This window comes from Podarcis melisellensis (genome assembly GCF_964234715.1).
Source record: "Podarcis melisellensis genome assembly, chromosome: 10".
Taxonomy (NCBI): Eukaryota; Metazoa; Chordata; class Lepidosauria; order Squamata; family Lacertidae; genus Podarcis; species Podarcis melisellensis.
Window position 1 is genome coordinate 4,762,220 of NC_138542.1, and position 19,553 is coordinate 4,781,772.

At 43.0% G+C, this 19,553-nt stretch overlaps 1 protein-coding gene across 1 annotated transcript in view; it reads left to right on the top strand.

Annotated features, from left to right (window-relative positions):
* Positions 1 to 19,553, top strand: part of SEMA3C (semaphorin 3C) — a 133,416-nt gene that overhangs the window by 83,509 nt on the left and 30,354 nt on the right. The window contains exons 7-11 of the mRNA XM_081927717.1: positions 2,922 to 3,041; positions 3,796 to 3,938; positions 6,735 to 6,849; positions 7,428 to 7,497; positions 14,456 to 14,600. Coding sequence (XP_081783843.1) covers positions 2,922 to 3,041; positions 3,796 to 3,938; positions 6,735 to 6,849; positions 7,428 to 7,497; positions 14,456 to 14,600 — 593 coding nt within the window. The remainder of the gene's footprint in view (positions 1 to 2,921; positions 3,042 to 3,795; positions 3,939 to 6,734; positions 6,850 to 7,427; positions 7,498 to 14,455; positions 14,601 to 19,553) is intronic.

Here is a 19,553-nt window from a genome sequence, read left to right on the forward strand (position 1 = left end):
CCACTCTGACTGGGGCTGTTGGGAGTTGTAGCCCAAGAACACCTGAAAGGCACCACATTGGCCGCACCTGCTTTAAACTTTCCATCTTCACTTGCACTCAAGGCTAAAGCTGTACAATATGACTCAAGCCATCTTGCTTCTATGTACCTGGACAAAGAAGCAAAGCTCACTTTTCGGCTGCTGCCCTGTCCCTCGGCAACAGGTTCCGTGTTGCTTTTGTTGAAAGAGAGGAAACGGAAGATGCCTTGAAACTGAAAGTTGTCCGTGATTGCATGAAGAGTGGGTGTTGAGTTGGTGATCTTGACAGCAACTAACAATAGTTAAGTGGATGAATGGCCATTTCCCGTGGCTGGTGGGCAATCTGCAAACCAAAGTAAAAAAGATACCATTGGAGGGGAGGGAATTCAGCCAGTTCTTCACAGTAACTGTAAAAGTGAGTGATTATTTTTTCCTAATGGTTTGTTTCTATGAACTGCCTCGCCAACCCACCAGACTTGTGTTGAGGGCCCCAGACAGGAGGGGAATTGTAATTCATACCTATGTACAGTGTACACACTTTGTGATACATGAGCTGAATCCTTCAGCGCAAAAGAATTTTGGTCCATAATCCTGTTATTACAAGTGAAGGTTACCGGCCTAATTCCCTTTACGGAAACATTTTGAGACTGAAATTCACTTTGGCTCCAATTTAATATGTTCAGCTTTTGTTCAGTCTTATTAGCCAGTTGAAACTTGAAGGATACATGGCTAGATCTTTCCTGTGGCTTCCATCTGCAGACTGCCACACTGAAATTGAGATGTGTGTCCCTGTCCCCCACACAATCTCTATACCACTACATATATATAAAAACCACCAACAACTTAAAGAACCATAAATATTACAGAAATACAGTTAACATATAAAAACATTGAAAATACAAATAGTCCCCCTCTGCTCATTGTTCTTAATCTGGCCTCTGCCTGCTTCTCCTCCAGCTTCTTTACCACCCCATGGGCAGAGTTTGCTTTTATGGGGTGGTAAAGAAGCTGGGTGGGGGACGTGGGTGGCGCTGTGAGTAAAACCTCAGTGCCTAGGACTTGCTGATCGTATGGTCGGCGGTTTGAATCCCCGCGGCGGGTTGAGCTCCCGTCGTTCGGTCCCAGCTCCTGCCCACCTAGCAGTTTGAAAGCACTCTTAAGTGCAAGTAGATAAATAGGTACCGCTCCAGCGGGAAGGTAAACGGCGTTTCCGTGTGCTGCGCTGGTGCTGGCTCACCAGCTGCAGCTTCGTCACGCTGGCCACGTGACCCGGAAGTGTCTTCGGACGGCGCCGGCTCACGGCCTCTAGAGTGAGATGAGCACGCAACCCTAGAGTCGGACACGACTGGCCCGTACGGGCAGGGGTACCTTTACCTTTACCTTTACCTAAAGAAGCTGGGTGGTGTTTCCTCAAGTTGCCCACTGCTGTGGCGCCTTAAGAGGCAGCTGCACTCTCCGCACCCATCTCTGGGTGCAGTGGGTTTGGTGAGTTTCCCAGGGGGTCCCGAGAGTGGAAAAAGGACAGCCCTCTGCTCACTGGAAGGGCCAGTGGTATTGTCAGATGTTCATCACACATGAAGGGAAACAAGGCAAAATGGCCCAGATTCAGAATTTCTCATTTCGGGATCCAGGACTCTTGAATCCTCTTCCTTGTGTGTTGGTCACCACAAAGATTGGCTATTTCCCTTCAAAGGTTTCCTATCTGGCCCCCATTTCCAAGGAGGAAGGCAACTACAGCAAGCATAGAGGAAAGTTTTCAGCCTGAGGGCCACATTTCTTTCTGGACAACCTTTTTGGGGCCCATGTGATGGGTGGGGCCAGAGGCAAAAGCGGGGAGAGCAATGTATGTGAATGTTTCTTTGTACAATAGACTGGTTTCTAAACACCACCACCCCCATGCAGGCAAGCAAGAATCTTTATCAAAATTCAAGGACACATTCCAGCCAGGCAAAAAAAATTCAAGGAGGGGGCAAAGTAAGGATGGTGGAAGATGATAGCCATGGGGAGGGAGTGTGGCTTGGGAGGGTTGTAGCCTGGGGAGAGTCTTGAGCAGAGGGAGAGGCCTGGAGAGCCATATTTTGCCCCAAGCCTGAGCTTCCCCATCTCTGACCACTAGCCATGAACACCAGAACATAAGACGTGACTTATTTAATGAACTCCAATGTCTTTAGCAATCTCAAGTATTTAATGAACTTCAGTAGCAGGAGCTTTGGTACGGCCTTCTCCTCATTGTGCACCTCAGCCGTGTGCTTTTATTTGCTCATCTTTGCTTCTTCATCTCCCCTTGCTACGATTCTCACTTGGAGGAAACAGTCAGACAGTCTCTGTCTTTGCCGCAGTAAGTGGCTAGGGTGCACAGTCAAGTAGGGGCCCTTGGGAACGCAAAGTATGCTGAGGGTCGGGTTGTATTCCTGATAATGTATAGCTCTAGACTCTATCACCCATGAGACTGAACTAGGGTGTGGCTTTGGTCTGCTGCATCGCCTACCTACACCAGAAACAAAACTATTTTGAGCCTCCTTCACCCTACTTTGCCACTTTTATAGCACATAAACTGGGATGGCTGTTTCTGTTGGAAGTAGCATCATGTTAATTTTTTCCATCTTCCAAAGCTGACTCCCCCGGCAACTTCAACCACTAAACGATCTTCCACGCGAAACATTTCCTCCACATTTGTGGTTGGTTACGCTATTCTGTTTAATTATATGGTTGCCCAAAGGTTTCCATGAAGATGGGATGCTCCGTTGCAGACCTGGAATCGTGAGTCAGAGGGAAACCCTGCTCTCATCCCACTTCTGACAGAATTAGAAAGTGTGCATGGATCAAATAGGAAATGACTGCTGAATACGTCCCAAAGTAAATGAGGATGCATTTATTTCCCCCCTCTTTTTTCCTTTCTGCAGATGAAGAACTATTTTCAGGGATGTACATTGATTTCATGGGGACTGACGCTGCCATTTTCCGCAGTTTAACCAGACGGAATGCTGTGAGGACCGACCAACACAATTCCAAGTGGCTGAGTGGTAAGGGGGCCAGGTTCTGAGTTTCATTGTTGTTCATGTTGCAGCACGTAAGTGGTGACATGGAAATGCTTTTATAAACAGATAAATAAGCTTGGTTGGCTTTTCTGCAAAACAAGAGATTAATTTGGCACATTTGACAAATTGATTGGCAAATTTGACAAGTTTCAATATATAAAATTTTTCAAATGGATCATCAGACTATATCAGGCATGTTATTTGTCAGCCATAGTATTTGATCTGCTATCCAACACTATGTATGCATGTCTTTTTACACATCTCTGCTCAGGTGACATGTAATCTGCAATGTGGTTTGTGTGACAAGCCAAACTCCAAGGTAGTACTCTTGAAACTAAGTAGCACTTTTCAAATTTCATGGATTTCAAAGTTAAGATTTAAGTCTTTTTTGCAGTGTCCCTCACTCAATCAAATAATCTATCAATTTACACAAGAGAAAGAGGAGAGAAAGTAAACTTTGCATAATTAATAATTTCTCAGACAAAAATAGCATCAGATGCTTGGAATATGTATCTTGAAGCAAACCTTTTCTCCAGGACTATCGAGTTAGACTCGATAAATTTATTAATAATTGACATGCAGGTAACAAATCAGACTTTTGGAATATACATTCCCCACAGCTCACAGCAGGCAACAGCTGTAGGACCACAGGGAGTCCCATTTTGTTGCAGGCTTCTGCAGAGTTGGTCTGTGGTGTAGATACTTACTCTCCATGGTGCATGTTTTTGTGTCATTTCAGAGCCTGTGTTTGTGGATGCCCACCTCATCCCAGATGGCACTGACCCCAATGATGCTAAAGTCTACTTCTTTTTCAAAGAGAAACTGACAGACAACAGTGGCAGCACCAAGCAGATCCACTCTATGATTGCTAGAATATGCCCGGTAAGCAGGGAGTGGGGTAGGAAGGACAGCTGTCAATACCCTGTGCCTGGTTTTGCACAGTGTTCCTGCGGTGGAGTAGTTGCCTGAGTCAGCAAAATTATTCTGCTTGAGTCTACATTTACCGTGAGCTTCTATTTAGCATTATTGACTTGCTTGATCGCTTCTCCCTTGCATAAATAGATATGATGTTTCAACAGAAGGGGGGAGCAGCATCCAAAGACATCTCTGGAAATGGCTGGAATTAGATACAGTTCTGTGCTTTCCTTTAGGAAGGAAGGCAGGAATGAGTCGATTTTCATAGAATCATAGAGTTGGAAGAGACCACAAGGGCCATCGAGTCCAACCCCCTGCCAAGCAGGAAACACCATCAGAGCACTCCTGAGATATGATTGTCAAGCCTCTGCTTAAAGACCTCCAAAGAAGGAGACTCCACCACACTCCTTGGCAGCAAATTCCACTGTCAAACAGCTCTTACTGTCAGGAAGTTCTTCCTAATGTTTAGGTGGAATCTTCTTTCTTGTAGTTTGGATCCATTGCTCCGTGTCCGCTTCTCTGGAGCAGCAGAAAACAGCCTTTCTCCCTCCTCTATGTGACATCCTTTTATATATTTGAACATGGCTATCATATCACCCCTTAACCTCCTCTTCTCCAGGCTAAACATGCCCAGCTCCCTTTTACTTCAAACTGTATTAGGGGAAAGTGCTCTTGTGCTCAAGTCCTTTTTGTGGATTTCCCACAGGTATCTAGTGGATTAATTACTGTGAAAACATGATGCTCAATTAGATGGGCCATTGGTCTTATCCAGTAGACTCATCTTTGGTTCTTAATCATAGCTAGTTGCATAAGGCCCAGGGCCGGCTGGCTCTATGCAAGTATTGATGATATTGTAGGGTCCTTCTTCTGGGCATCACAAATCTCCTTGGTACAAACAGTTTCCCTAGCACATGGTCTAACTGGTTGATGAGTTGGGTCTTTTCATTTCCATGGTAGGGTTGAGCAATGGAAAAAGGTCTGTTGTGCTTTTATCTGGTTCTTCTTTGTTGTTGCTGTTGTTGTTGCTGTGAAGGCACCCAGAGGCAGAAAACACTAAATATTATTAAACCATTATTGTCATAATGAAACCCAGATGACTTGCTAAAAGTCCAGGGGCACAATTCCACTTGCATTTGTCTATGCCAAAACTTGCAAAACCAGGCTTCAAAAGAACATGAGATGGATGTGTGTGATGCTCTGTATCTGATGACCTTACTAGAAGTCAGCAACAGGAATCTTTTGTAATTCGCTCTATGTGGGGCTACCTTTGAACATGTCCTGGAAACTGCAACTAATCCAGAATGCGGCACCTAGACTGGTGACTGGGAGTGGGCCGCTGAGTCCATATAACACCGGTCTTGAAAGACCTACACTGGCTCCCAGTACATTTCTGAGCACAATTCAAAGTGTTGGTGCTGACCTTTAAAGCCCTAAACGCCCTCAGTCCAATATACCTGAAGGAACGTCTCCACCCCCATCGTTCTACCCGGACACTGAGGTCCAGCGCCGAGGGCCTTCTGGCGGTTCCCATGCTGTGAGAAGCCAAGTTACAGGGAACCAGGCAGAGGGCCTTCTCGGTCATGGCACCTGCCCTGTGGAATGCCCTCCCACCAGATGTCAAAGAGAAAAATAACTACCAAACTTTTAGAAGACATCTAAAGGCAGCCCTGTTTAGGGAAGCTTTTAATGTTTAATAGGTTATTGTATTTTAGTGTTTTGTTGGAAGCCGCCCAGAGTGGCTGGGGAAACCCAGCCAGATGGGCAGGGTATAAATAATAAATAATAAATGTTGTTGTTGTTGTTGTTGTTGTAAGGGTTGGACAGGGTATAATGCTCCCTATTAGAATGAAAAGAATGGTTTCTGCACTGTGGCCTGCTAGGTACATATGCTCCTTTCATTTCAGTTGACTGTTCTGCACATTGACCAGCAGAACCATTTGCAACGCCTTCTCTTGGTCTGTGCCACAACAGACTGCTGATGGGTATTATATATTTGAACGCTCTTCCATGAGGGACAGCAACCCTGTCTGCAAATGGAAATGGGGCACCATAAGAGAGAAGACTTAGGCATGCTAGTGTTTCTTTTCTTCCACTCTGACATGCTATTTACCTATATTTTCTGGGCCGGTGTTCTAGCATGCAGCCCACCTACCAGCAGCCAGATATGGTTCAGTCCAGGAAGCTGTACCACATAATTTGCATTGGCTGGTAGCAACCTCATAATTTAACTTCCACCTTTAATTTGTTTCTTTGTCCAATGCAAATATGTTGTGCATGCATAATGCAATTCTACACCATAGATGGTGAGGTCTCTTCAATGGTGGAAGGATCTGATATTCTGATTAGTGTCCTGATTGTGCAGTTTGGGGCGGAAAAATGAGAAGCTTTTAAAGTCCAAATGCTAATTGAAAGTAGGGATTGGAAAGAAAATTGATTCCACTCACAGTAAGAGGTAAACACAGAACCGAAACACAGTCATCTTTTGAAATTCACACTTCTCCAGATTTAGCAAAGCAGTTCTTCAGCCAAGTAATATGTACAAAAATTCATGTGTTAGAATATATATATATGTGTGGTGAAAAAGATTGCTTTGCAAAAATGCATGTTTTAGGAGAAATTGACAGTAAAATGCTGGTGTATTTTCATGATTATTATATATTTTTAAAAAAAATACCTCACTAACTAATGTTGAAAGTGCTAGTAGATGTCTGCGTAGTTTTTGGATTTAGTAAGTGGTTTCTTCTCTGCTCCCCCCACCCCCAGAATGACACTGGTGGACAACGCAGCCTTGTGAACAAGTGGACAACTTATTTGAAAGCAAGACTTGTGTGTTCCGTAATGGATGACGATGGCACAGAAACGTACTTTGATGAATTAGGTACAATTTATTATTTCCTGCTTAGTTGTTGTGGCCAAAACCTCTAAGTGGTTTACAAAGCATGTGAAATATGTATTAAAATTGTCAGTGAAAGTCAGTGCTAAAATCAGAATCAAAACATGAACAAAATCAGCCATTATAATACACATCATAAGCTAAAATGACAGATTCAGATACATCCACATTACAGGCTAAAGTATATAATTGTAGCAATTTCTAAACAGAAAAAAATATTTTTTCCTCTAATTTCCCTCTGATTTTTGCGTTTGCACTGAGGTGCCTTCAGGAGCATAGAGCAAGTGATGTCCTCAGCGCAATCAAGGATTGGGAGTCATCCATTTGAAACTTGCACCAATTTGATTATCATATAAGCTACATACACTTTTAAACATTTTTCTCCTCCTTCCATCAGACAGACTATCTTGTCAGTGACATAATAAAAGTATTGTGCAACATGGGTTTGTAGCCTAAACAAAAAATTCCATTGGCTTCAGATGGAATAAGGTCAGGGTATGTGTGGTGCAGTTTGGAAACCACACACAGATATATTCAGCCTCTGTTTTGCTTCTTTCCCACAGAGGATGTGTTCCTGCTAGAAACAGATAACCCCAGAACAACACTGATATATGGCATTTTCACAACATCCAGGTAATCTTGCACGTTTGTGAATGAAAATCCACAGATTAAATATTACGTCTGAGAGAAGTTGTGGTGAGGCGATTCCCATGTTTTACAAATGCCTCTCGTCTAAGGGGATATCCGCACAAAGGAATAGGTGGGGGTTTTATGTAACATGGCAAGCAAATGTTTCCAATACTGCCATAATTTAAATTATCATGGAATTGTTGTTGTTGCTGTTTAGTCGTTTAGTCGTGTCCGCCTCTTCGTGACCCCCCAGACCAGAGCACGCCAGGCACTTCTGTCTTCCACTGCCTCCCGCAGTTTGGTCAAACTCATGCTGGTAGCTTCGAGAACACTGTCCAACCATCTCATCCTCTGTCATCCCTTTCTCCTTGTGCCCTCCATCTTTCCCAACATCAGGGTCTTTTCCAGGGAGTCTTCTCTTCTCATGAGGTGGCCAAAGTCTTGGAGCCTCAGCTTCAGGATCTGTCCTTCCAGTGAGCACTCAGGGCTGATTTCCTTCAGAATGGAGAGGTTTGATCTTCTTGCAGTCCATGGGACTCTCAAGAGTCTCCTCCAGCACCAGAATTCAAAAGCATCCATTCTTCGGCAATCAGCCTTCTTTGGGATCCAGCTCTCACTTCCATACATCACTACTGGGAAGACCATAGCTTTAACTAAAAGCTTTAACTACAGTATAGCTTTTATCATGGAATAGCAGCACCCAAAGGCTTTCTGTACAATAAAGCTGCATCCGGACATCAAAGGTGGTGGTCTGATTGCCCTAGGCCAGGGATGGAGGACCTTTTCCAGCCCCAGGAAGGTATTTCTTCATTCACTAACGTCTGGGGACCACAGGGCCTGAGGCAATGGTGGGTAGAGCGAGAGATGCAGCAAAGAGAAGAGTGGGAACCACAGACCCCTCGACCGCACAGTGGGTGGCATTGCAGCCATGAAAAAAGTGAGAGCTTTCTGCACACACACCTCTCCAAGCTTCTTATGATGTTTTCCCCTGAAACCATTCATCGTACGTTCCCTCTGGTCCAGTCACACAATACTGGAGCAGCATTTCAACCTTTTCCATGTGTCTGGTCTCACGTGCTCCAGCGACGTCTCTAAATAGGCATTGGGTCAGATAAATGGCTTCCACACATTTGTTAACTGGAAGACACTTTTGTCTGCCATCTTCCCATTGCTTTTCATGAATGTCGTTCTAAAATTGGAGATGAACCTTTCCCTAACCTTCTTACCTGTTGTTCTGTATCAGCCAGCACTGTAGCTGTTTTGTTGACAACAGAGAACAGTTAGTTATCTCTTAGTGATGTGATCTATAACCAATAATTTAAATTCTAACTCTGTCAAAAAATACAGTAAGACACTTCACTGTCAAAAGACAAATCAAATTGAAAGGACCCACCGCCCAATGCTTTAACAGCTCAATTTTCATTGAGGTTGGTTTGTACTGTATGTGTGTGTACTGAATAATCTGAAACTGCTCCCTGTCTAGGCACATCGCCAAATTACATTGGTAGCATGCATTTTCAGTTGTCATCAGACTAATAAATATGATAATTTTCTTTCTTTCTTAATTGCTTGGCAATCAAAAAGGTATCATTTAAGCAGCTGAGCCGCCTTTTTTTTCTTTTGAGCAACTGTCAACAGTGAAAGAATAAAGTTTACCAGCAGGAGTAGAGGCAGGGGGATGGGGGGGGCAGAAAGACCATATTTATGATTACATACGCAGTATGTGTGAGCTAGAAATTGGTTTGCCTAATGCATATGGTGAAGTGGAAAATGGGTTAGGCTCAGGCAGGCCATATAAGGTGGTAAGCAAGGGAGCACTGACTCTATTCCAGGCCCTGGAGACGTTTTCTGTCCTGTGTGCAGGAGTTTATGCTGCTGTACGTGTTTTTCTCCACATGACCCTAAGGATCTCTCCCTCTCCCCCCCTCTCTCTCTCTCTCACACACACACACCCCATTCCAAACATGCAGTATAATTAAAACTAAAGGTCTTAATGGATTTCATTTGGCAGCAGAGCCTATTTTATTTTTAACCTCTGCATGCTCCAAACAGCAGATACATGTTAGAACACAGGATTGTAATTAGTTTTAATTGAAGCCCATGTTTCTATGGGTGTTTCTGAAATGAACAGGTTTTTTTTTGCTGAAGAAAACATAATAAATTCAGCATAGGGTGCATAGCCTGAAGTGATTAATGCATTTTGTACCTGATTTATGCTCACACTTATATGAGCAGCGGAACAGTGATTTTAGGACAACAGATCCTGGTACATTTTTCCTTGGAACCCACATGTGATGTAGAATCAGATCTGCTTATCTTGCAAGATTCAGAGAGGGAAGGGAAGGTTCAGTAAGCTGAAAACTTTAATATCAGATTAGAACCTGATGTAAGGTTTGTGCAGCACTGAAATGCAGGATATAGTCCAGTGTCTGGTAAATATTCTGCCTTTCTCAGCCCATGTTGAATTACTATGCCAAGGCTTATATTATTGTAATCATTACATACCTAGTGTAATATCACTCCCGTTTGAAGTTTAAGTTCCTGCATCCAAATGCAAACCCCACATGCACACGTCCATCAGAAGACCACGTCTCAAATCCCACATGGAAAGCAGGATACAACTTAAGAAATTGTTCAGTTGGTGTGTCTGCCATTTTCTCTCCATTCCAGTGAGGGAGCTACATCCAGGCACAGAGGGGAAAGGTTGTTTGGATCAAGGACCCCATTCCTTTGGGGGCAAACTTCTGCGGGCTCCATGCCAGGGGCAGGTTGGGTGAAGCAGTGAATGTAAATTTTACCTAAATTCCCAAGGCCCAGGAACTGAATGAGGGCCCCCAGGCCTCTCCGGTTGCTCACCTTTATCCTCCCACCAACCCAAGGAAAACCCTCATCAGCTCTATTTTGCAGCCTCCTTGAGTCTTTTTTTTTTCCTGGCTGGATTGTGCCCTTGAACTCTGCTCATGGCTCTTCCTTGCCTGGATGGAGAACAGAGAGAGGTGTGTGAGTGAGCGCACGTGGAATCTAGGCTAAGGTAAAATTCATTGCTCCCCCTGCTTTTGCCTGGAGCCCCACAGCACTCCAGAAGGCTGCCCAAAAGGGAGGGTGGCCCTCAGGTCGACCCAGTTGTACCACCTCGGCTGTAGACAGCAGGCTTGTTTCTGCATCAGGGAGCCTTGTTCCCTGGGGAGAAAGGTATGTGGTGGGGGGGGGCAGTTGTGGAGGGTTGACAGGCCCCACTGGGCTCCTGAGCCTGAGGTAACCCCAGCTTCACTGTCATGTCTTCATCCAAAGCAATACTCAAAATTACAGAGCAGAAAACCTTTGTTGGAGAACCCTCGCCTGGCAAAGAATTATACTTCCAGGTGTCTCTGGAGTGAGTTAATAACTATTAAACTAAGTCTGTAACGTAGGCATGCCCTAGTGATCACTGGTTAATCTCCTTTGGAGAGTGTTCCCTTAGTTTCATCGTCAGCTGTAATCTCCTTTCTCTCTACCCCCACCACCAGCACCGTGCTCAGTTTTAGAGTTTCAGTTCTTGTTATAAATCCTTTCATTTCAGGCTGAGTTTATTGCAAATAAAAGGCAGGTCAGCTCTCACACTTCTCATGCTTGACCATACTCCCAGAAATGCTTTTCGTTGTTGTTTTAAATGTTGTTTTTAGTTGTTTCTTTTTGTTTTTGGTTCTCACATAAGAAAGTGCAGGCAATGTACATTCCTATTGCTTTTTCCTGTCCATTCTAACATAAGCCTAGGGATCCATCTGCTTTCATGTACACAACATTATGGCAGCGCCATTTGTGTTTAAGTGCATCGTATATTACTTGGCTTTTTAGGCACCTTATTAAAAGCTCTTTTATCTCACATGTAGGATGTTAACAGCCTTCCATTTCACGTATGCTTGTTTGGTTCCAGCTAGGCTGCACTTTAGGCCAAACCCTGTTTTTGTGAACCCAGCAGCCCTCTTCAAATACATCCAAGTGACACAGCGGATGTGCAAAGAAGCTAGTGGGTTAGGACCCGCTGGTCGTACCCACCCTGAAACCCTTCATTCAGAAGTAATAACTTAAGAGGAAGCTTCCTGAATCTGGCCAAATGCTCATCTAATTCAGCATCCTTTTCTCACAGTAACCAACCAGAAGCCTATAGGAAGCCCACAAGCAAGACCTGAGTGAGACAGCAGTCTCCCCACTTGTGGTCCTCAGCAACTGGCCTCTGCCTGCAGAGGTAGAACATAGTAGTGTGAAGGAACCCAAGGTGTATACATGGGCATTGGTCTCTGTCACATGAGTGGGAAGCTTAGTTGGCCTGGCTGGGCCATGTCCTACTGTCACCAAATGCATGTATGTGTGTTGGTAGAGAGCCATTGAGATGGTTCCTTTGGGCACTTGTTTCTGCGGCACTTTTACAACATTCCTCCTTAAGGATTGTATTGAGAGGCATCCAGAGAAGCTGATTGGCAGCCAGTTTAGCACAGACAAAATAAGCAGCTCTTCACTCAGAGAGAAAATAGGTAATTCTTACAGCAGTTGTACCACAATTTGCAGGGATGGCCTCTCACGCAGGTGGCTTTAGAAAAGGAACTGTCCATTCCATTATGGATCTGCCTGTCAGTGACTATCAAATAGGATAGCTACAGTGGTACAGAGGCAAGACGAATGCCTCGTAAAACGAAAAACTCACAAGACGAAAGAGTTTTTCGTTTTTTGAGTTGCTTCGCAAGACGAATTTCCCTATGGGCTTGCTTCGCAAGACGAAAACGTTCAATGCATTCCTATGGGAATGATTTTCAATGCATTCCTATGGGAATCCGTGCTTCGCAAGACAAAAAATTCGCAAGACGAAAAAACTCACAGAACGAATTAATTTCGTCTTGCGAGGTACCACTATAAATGAAGCCGCCTTACTCAAAGGGTCTTGCTCTTCTGAATGCCCAGTTGTGACACCAGCACCTTGATACAGAGCAGCTGCTCATGTCACACACTGTGAGAGGACTGGCGTTTGCAATCATTTGCACTTGCTTGTCGGCAAGACAGCTTCCTGCCACCTCCAATCCTTAGCTGCTCCACAAGGCATGAAGAGGCCACTTCCAGAAACACGAATTGCCCTCCTTAAGAGGCAGACTTTCCTGCCACTTTCATCTGCCCACATGTTCTGCCTCCAGGTCTAGCACATTATTCCTTGGACTAAAGAGGGAATTTCTGTGATGTGCAGCCACTTCACTGCTTTAGGTCTGTGGAGGCCCATCAACACTATGGGAGCAATTATATTCCTCTCTGCAGGGGCCAATTTCCATTCCGTTTGTGAAAGACATTTTTAGCCCCCTCCACACAGCTTCATGCCGTACTATGTAAAATTTGATTAATGTTTAGAAAAGCAAAGTGGCTACAAGTGAATAAGCACTGCCAGCAAAATGCACATTCTGTTTCCGCATTCTGTTGGCAGCATTTCCCATAAAATTTGAAGAAGGACTCACACTGAGCATATCCACTTGTACAGCATGGATATATTCATGCTTCAGTGGTGGTACAGAGAAGGGAATATTTGGGTGGTAAGGAAGATACAATGTAAATTTTGGGAGGGCAAGGTCTTACATCTTAAACTGTCTTACCAAACATAAATATCTATGTGTTTTACATTTAAACTCCAGTCTCAAATGCACTTACTCCCAACTCAATATCGCTGATTTTATTAACGTCTAGAATCACCAAGTGGCATGAGATTTGCATCTAATCATTCAGAGTGCAGCCTTAATTAAATTCTAATTTGCTTAAGTGTAGTTGCTTTTTTTAAAAAAACTTTATTGTAGTGTTTAGCTTCAAGCTGCCATGATAAGCATTTCAGCAAATATATTTGCATAAACTGGAGAATGAAGATTAAACAGGATGCATCCTTCTATAGTCCAAGATTGCATCCTTTAACTCCATAATCAATCTGGGGAAACTAATGACCCCTTTAATGAGGCCCATTTACCTCTTAGCCATTCTGTGTGCAGACGTTTGGAAGCAACTGAAAAGTCAGGGGTTGCTATTACTCTGCGTTCTTTCAGGTCTCCTTTTGGGTTCTCGTGTTTTTCAGCTGCGGCTTAAATTTTTTAAATCTATTACAGAAAAATTGGGGGGAAATGAAAAAAAATTTTTTTTTACCAAGATCGACATTTCATTAATCTTATTTAGAATTTACGTATCCCTGTTTCTAAGTAAAGTGGCTGTCAATAGTCAATAGAAATGTAATACTTCAGAGCATTCAAAGTATTTCCTCATAATCTTCTTTATCCTTACAACAATCCTGTGTGGATCTTGCATCTACCACAAAGTCACTAGCTGGCCTTAGGCAAGATGCTTTTCCTCAGTCTCAGTCCTTCGCATGGGGCTAATAAGGCTGATTTACCTTGAAGGGTTGTTGTAAGAATCACAACTCAATAGTGCTGGCCAAGTGCTTTGGACAAACACTGTGAAAAACACAGCAAAATGTTGTTATTGTTTCGTTGTTTTTAAAATTTTTATTAGGTAATTCAACAAAACATCTTAAAACATATCATCCTTAATTTTTTTCCTCATTTCCCCCCACCCCCTCCCTCCCATAAACAACCTGCCGTCACACACACACACACACACACACACACCGACTTCCCTCAGTTCCAATCTCTGGTTTCTCTATGAATGCTATTCTCTGCATGTTACAGAATTGTATAAGTCCTTAATTTATCTAACTAATTATTATCAATAAAAAAATTTGTGAGTGTTTATTCAGTGCCTGCCAAGGAGTCCAGTTCACTTTGTTGCGTCTTTAGGTATTTTGTAAAAGGTTCCCATTCCTCTTTAAAGTCACAGTTATCCTTGTGTCACTTTTGCCAGTTCTGTGATTCTGTAAGCAAGCTAGAATGGTGTCAGTGATTTTGTGTGCACAATAACAAGAAGGTAGCATGAACAGATTCTTTCTTTGTTTCTTTTTCTTCCCCAGCTCTGTATTTAAAGGTTCAGCAGTCTGTGTGTATCACTTGTCTGATATCCAGAGAGTGTTCAATGGGCCGTTTGCACACAAGGAAGGGCCAAACCACCAGCTGATTCCCTATCAGGGAAGAATTCCTTATCCACGACCTGGGACTGTAAGTACTCATCTAAACAAGGTTTTACAAGTCCAACTTGCCTTTGTGTTATCTTTATCAGCCTTAGGCATGATCCTTCACTCAGCATCGCTTTGGTCTGTTCCCGGACTGCTCCCTTCGGTTTTATTTCATTTGGCCACATTTCAGAAGGCATGTGGACAAATTGGCCAGGATTAAGAGGCAGTAAAGCTGATAAAAGGAAGCTGTGGGTGATTTTGACAGAATTGGGGAAGTGGATAGTTCTGCAGTGTGTTTAGCCTAGAGAGAAGATAGCTGTTTTTAAAAAGCAGTTATCTAAAGCATGGCTAGGCAAACTAAGGCCCGGGGGCCAGATGCGGCCCAATTGCCTTCTAAATCTGGCCCACGGACGGTCCGGGAATCAGCATGTTTTTACATGAGTAGAATGTTTGGTTTTATTTAAAATGCACCTCTGGGTTATTTGTTGGGCATAGGAATTCGTTCTTTTCCCCCCTTCAAAATATAGTCTAGTCCCCCCACAAGGTCTGGAACGGTCCCCACTGAAAAAGTTTGCTGTTCCCTGATCTAAAGGGAAGGAGAACAATTTACTGCATATTCCTCAGCACTAAGAGATGAAAACCACTGAGCCTAGGCTATGGCAACATGACTTTTAAGTTGTTAAAAAGTTGTTAACCTGTAAAAATATTTAGTTAATGGAAGTGACTTCGCTAGTTTCATTTATTTATTAGATTTTTATCCCACCCTTCTGCGTAAAGGAGCCTGGGGCGGCAAGCAGCATTATGTTAAAACTGTACAATTTAAAGTCAAATAAAAACCTATTTAAAACATTGAAAAATGTTTAACAACATTTAAAAGTTCTGGATTCACTTAGGAAAAGGTGGGCTATCTGTCTGTGACAAGACTGAAAGAAAAGATAAAATAGATAAGGGGGAGGAACTGAGATAATTTCCTTGTTGTAATCTATGATTTCAAGCTGATTTAGTGCAAGGGGGAACCTTCCTCAGCCTGAGAGCCACGGTACCTTCTGTTTGACCTTATGAGGGAAGCTCCATCAAAGGCAGTCAGTGGCCAGAGGCAAAAGTGGACAATGAAGGCCCGTGTCCCCTTTTTACAGTGGGATAGTTTCTGCATACAACCACACACAGCCTCTCTGTCCTGTATCCAAGCAGGCAAGAGGCATTATCAGAGGTAAAGCACACATTGCAACCAGGTTGCACCTGAGGAGAGTGCCAAGCAATGAGGGGTGTGGTCTCAAGGGCCAGAAAGAGACACTCATCCCCGGAGGCTGAGGCTCCCCAACCTTCATTTAGCACTTTCTCTTGGCCACAGCCAGCCAGCTACTCCGCTTTCCTCCTTGCACATGGGAAATAATTACATGTTCAGACACAGTGGTGACAACAGCAGGGAGCTCAGCAGTAGGGCATGCAGTTCAGTCTCCATCTTTCAGACTGAAATCCTATGCAAGGCCAGTAAGACTCAAATCTCCACAAGCTTTCTTAGGATAGCACCATTCATTGCGATGGCTAGATTGGCTCAGAGATCTGCCTGAGAAGATGGAGAGCCACTGCCAGTTGAAGTTGCGCTGGGTTAAATGGATCAGTGTTCAGAGGCCAACCTCATATGTGCTGCACTTTCCCAAGTTAAAGGAGTAATAGCGTACACTGGTTTTCCTTAAGCAGCAAATGAATGACATTGCAGCTCTCTACTAAGGTCATGGCCAATTTATTCCTCAATATCCTGTCTTCCTTTTTCTTGGTCCTAGGGGAACTTACAATAACATTTCAGTGATTTCAGATAGAGAAAGTGCAGCAGCCTTGTTAGCAAAGATCAGTTACTCTGCTGATTAGCAATGAGAGCTTTGCTGATAAACTTGTAACCGAAGCGTAATGGCTGTTAATGGCACTGATGATTAAAATAATTTGATTAGCTTAGACAGATCCGGTTCCTGCATCTGGGGTTTCCGACGGCGAACAATACTAGACACAAGTGAAATGGAATTCCCTTTAGCGCCAAGCGTATCAGTGCGGCTTTACATAAAGATGAATGCAGGTTACACTTTAAGCCATTTTTAACAGATAAAAGGTGAATGAAGGATCATAGTAACAAATAGCTTGCATTTCAGAGGTTCATTATTTTAATAGTATTCTTGGGATATACAAATCAAGTTACTCCTTTTGCAAGGAAGTTTAGTGGGCCTGGGATTGTTAAATGCTTCTGGAAAAAGACAGATGTTCCATATGCAAAAGTTAAAGTTGAGTTATATGAAAGAATATAGCTTCTAAAATACACTCTCTCCCCAAGCTCAGAAGTAATGGAACGCAATGAGATATGTATGTATACCATATCTGTGCCTAGGACTGGTGTGTTGGGACATTTTTATGCAAGCAAATAATTAACACATATCCATTTGTTTATTTATTTGAAAAGTTTGAGAGACTATTTAATCAACAACATTAACAAAACAAAAAACCCATAAGCAGTTTACCTAGAAAAGATATAGAGTGGTACCTCGGTTTAAGAACAGTCCGGTATAAGAACGATTCGGTTTACAAACTCCGCAAAACCGGAAATAGTGCCCCGGTTTGAGAACTTTACCTTGGTTTAAGAATGGAATCCGAACAGTGGAAGGACACTGGCAGCGGGAGGCCTCATTAGGGAAAGTGCAGCTTGGTTTAAGAACGCTTTTCCGGAACGGATTAAGTTCGTAAACCGAGGTACCACTGTATAATATGCATTTTAAAAATCTGGAAAAGTAAAACAAATTGATGTGGAATTTATCAAAATATGTATAAATTCAACAATTTTAAAGCAAATATACATAACAAAGTTACATGTTAAAGTTACATTTGTGCTCTATGAATATTTTAAATAGAGTGATCCTATTAGAATAACAGCTTCTGACACAATATCACAGACATTATTAGCAATATACTGCCTTGGGTTCATTGAATCATAGAATTGTAGAGTTGGAAGGGACCACAAAGATCATCCAGCCCAGTGCCTTGCAAGGCAGGAATCGTTTGCCCAACGCAGGGCTCAAACCCATGACCCTCCAAAGTGGTACAGTCTGGGAAAGGTTGTGCTATGTGAGGTTTTAGGATATGCAGTTTGGTTCTTACGTTTGACAGAAGACTAACGGTTAAGAACACTGTACTTTTCCTGTGGTCACATCTTAAGCAGGGGGTCATGCTTGGAAGAGGATAAAACATTCCTGTATTTGTTCAATTCGAAGAACAGCCCTCTCCTAGGAACTACAACATAGCATTCATCTCCAAGAAAAGCATGTGGGTATGCCCAGGGCAAACTGGCGGGGGAAAGGGATGTTATTCGGTTACAGCTGAGATGAGTTCCTGTATTATTTGGCTTTGCAGTTCTTAACTGGCAGAAAGAATGGCTTATTGCAGACGTAAAACAACTTTTAAATAAGCATTATCTGGAGGCAGCGAACTCTTCTATACCCTAAAGAAATGAACCAGTTATATAGTCACTGGACGCAAAGAATATTCCCTTACACAAGGAATGATGTAAGGCTCATAACGTATTCTATGACATGATTTGTATAAAGTCCAGTTGACTAACAAGATTTAAAACACAGCCGCCAACCCAGCATGAACCAGTATGTTACGTCATTAATGTTTCCTTTGACTTATATTCAATCGTGGAAGAAATATCTGCAATGACTGGTATGTATTGCAGGAATGCCAAGTCCGCAGGGCTTGGCTTTTGCCCAGTGAATATATTATATATTCAAATCCACGTAAAACTATTGCTGAAATGAGTACCTTAGGAGGTTAGTGCTGGCTTCTCAAATCAGCCTGAGCTTTGCCTAGTTCACCATTCCATTTCAGTGAGCAGAAGCCTCTGGAAAGCTCACAAGAACACTTTCTTCTTTACATTAACAAAGCATCAGCCTGTTGCCAAAGGACCTAATTGAGCCATTATTAATTGTTATGGAAGAAGATAGCAAAGCCAGTTTGCTCATCTCAATCAGAGATAGGAGTCCTCCAGATGTTGTTAGACTCCAATGCTCCTCAGCGCAGTCAGCATGACTAATGGTCAGGGATGGTGGAAGCTGCAGTATAACAGCTGGAGAGTGTCATATTAGTTATCCCTGTCCTAAATGAGCAGTTTACGGCCAAACCATATGTGTAGATAAAGCATTAGGTAGTAACTCAAATCCTCCCAGAATTGTATAGCAGATAAGGGATTGCATATTTGAATGTTTCCTGCACACCTCTCTGTGTGTGCATAACTCACTAAATGCAGAACAATAGCTGAACCAGGAAAAAACTACATTAGAAACTTGGCATATTAACTTTCCACAGACATGGCGCTTGTGACATGAATGAGATAACTCAGTCATGAGACGACAACTTACGAACTAAAGTCCTACCGTCTTAGAACACTCTACCTTGTGTCTATATCAGCCATTGGCCAGTTACTTCTCTTTCATACCAAGGCTGAACTCCTACATCAATCAGTCTCTAATTCTGCATTTAGGAACTGAATAGAATAGAGGTGTAGCTTTGAAGTAGTACAAGAGGCTGGTCATTTTTCATGGTCTGAGGCCCATTTATTTTGTCCCCCTGGTGCATTAAGTGCCCCGTGGCAAATGTATAAATAATTCTGCCAAGGAATCATATTTAATAATGCTGTTTACATCATGTATGAGTGTGATCAATAAGTTGGCCATTTCTGGCATGGACTGTGATGTTTCTCTGTGTGCATAAAATAGATGGAACAGATTTCTCTCTCTTGAGCATTGTTGGAACTTGTCTCGAGGGAATCGGGTACAGTACCGCTCTGCTCCCTCAATGTGAAAGTGAAGTAAAAGTTGGATAAATGAAGTTGCCTTCTGTTGAGTTAGACTAGCCTGTCAAGGAGCTCTCAAGTGAGCCCAGGGGATCCACAGGGCAGGAAAGCATGGGATGCAAATAGCATTTTTTTAACCTAAAATAGCAACACATCTTAATC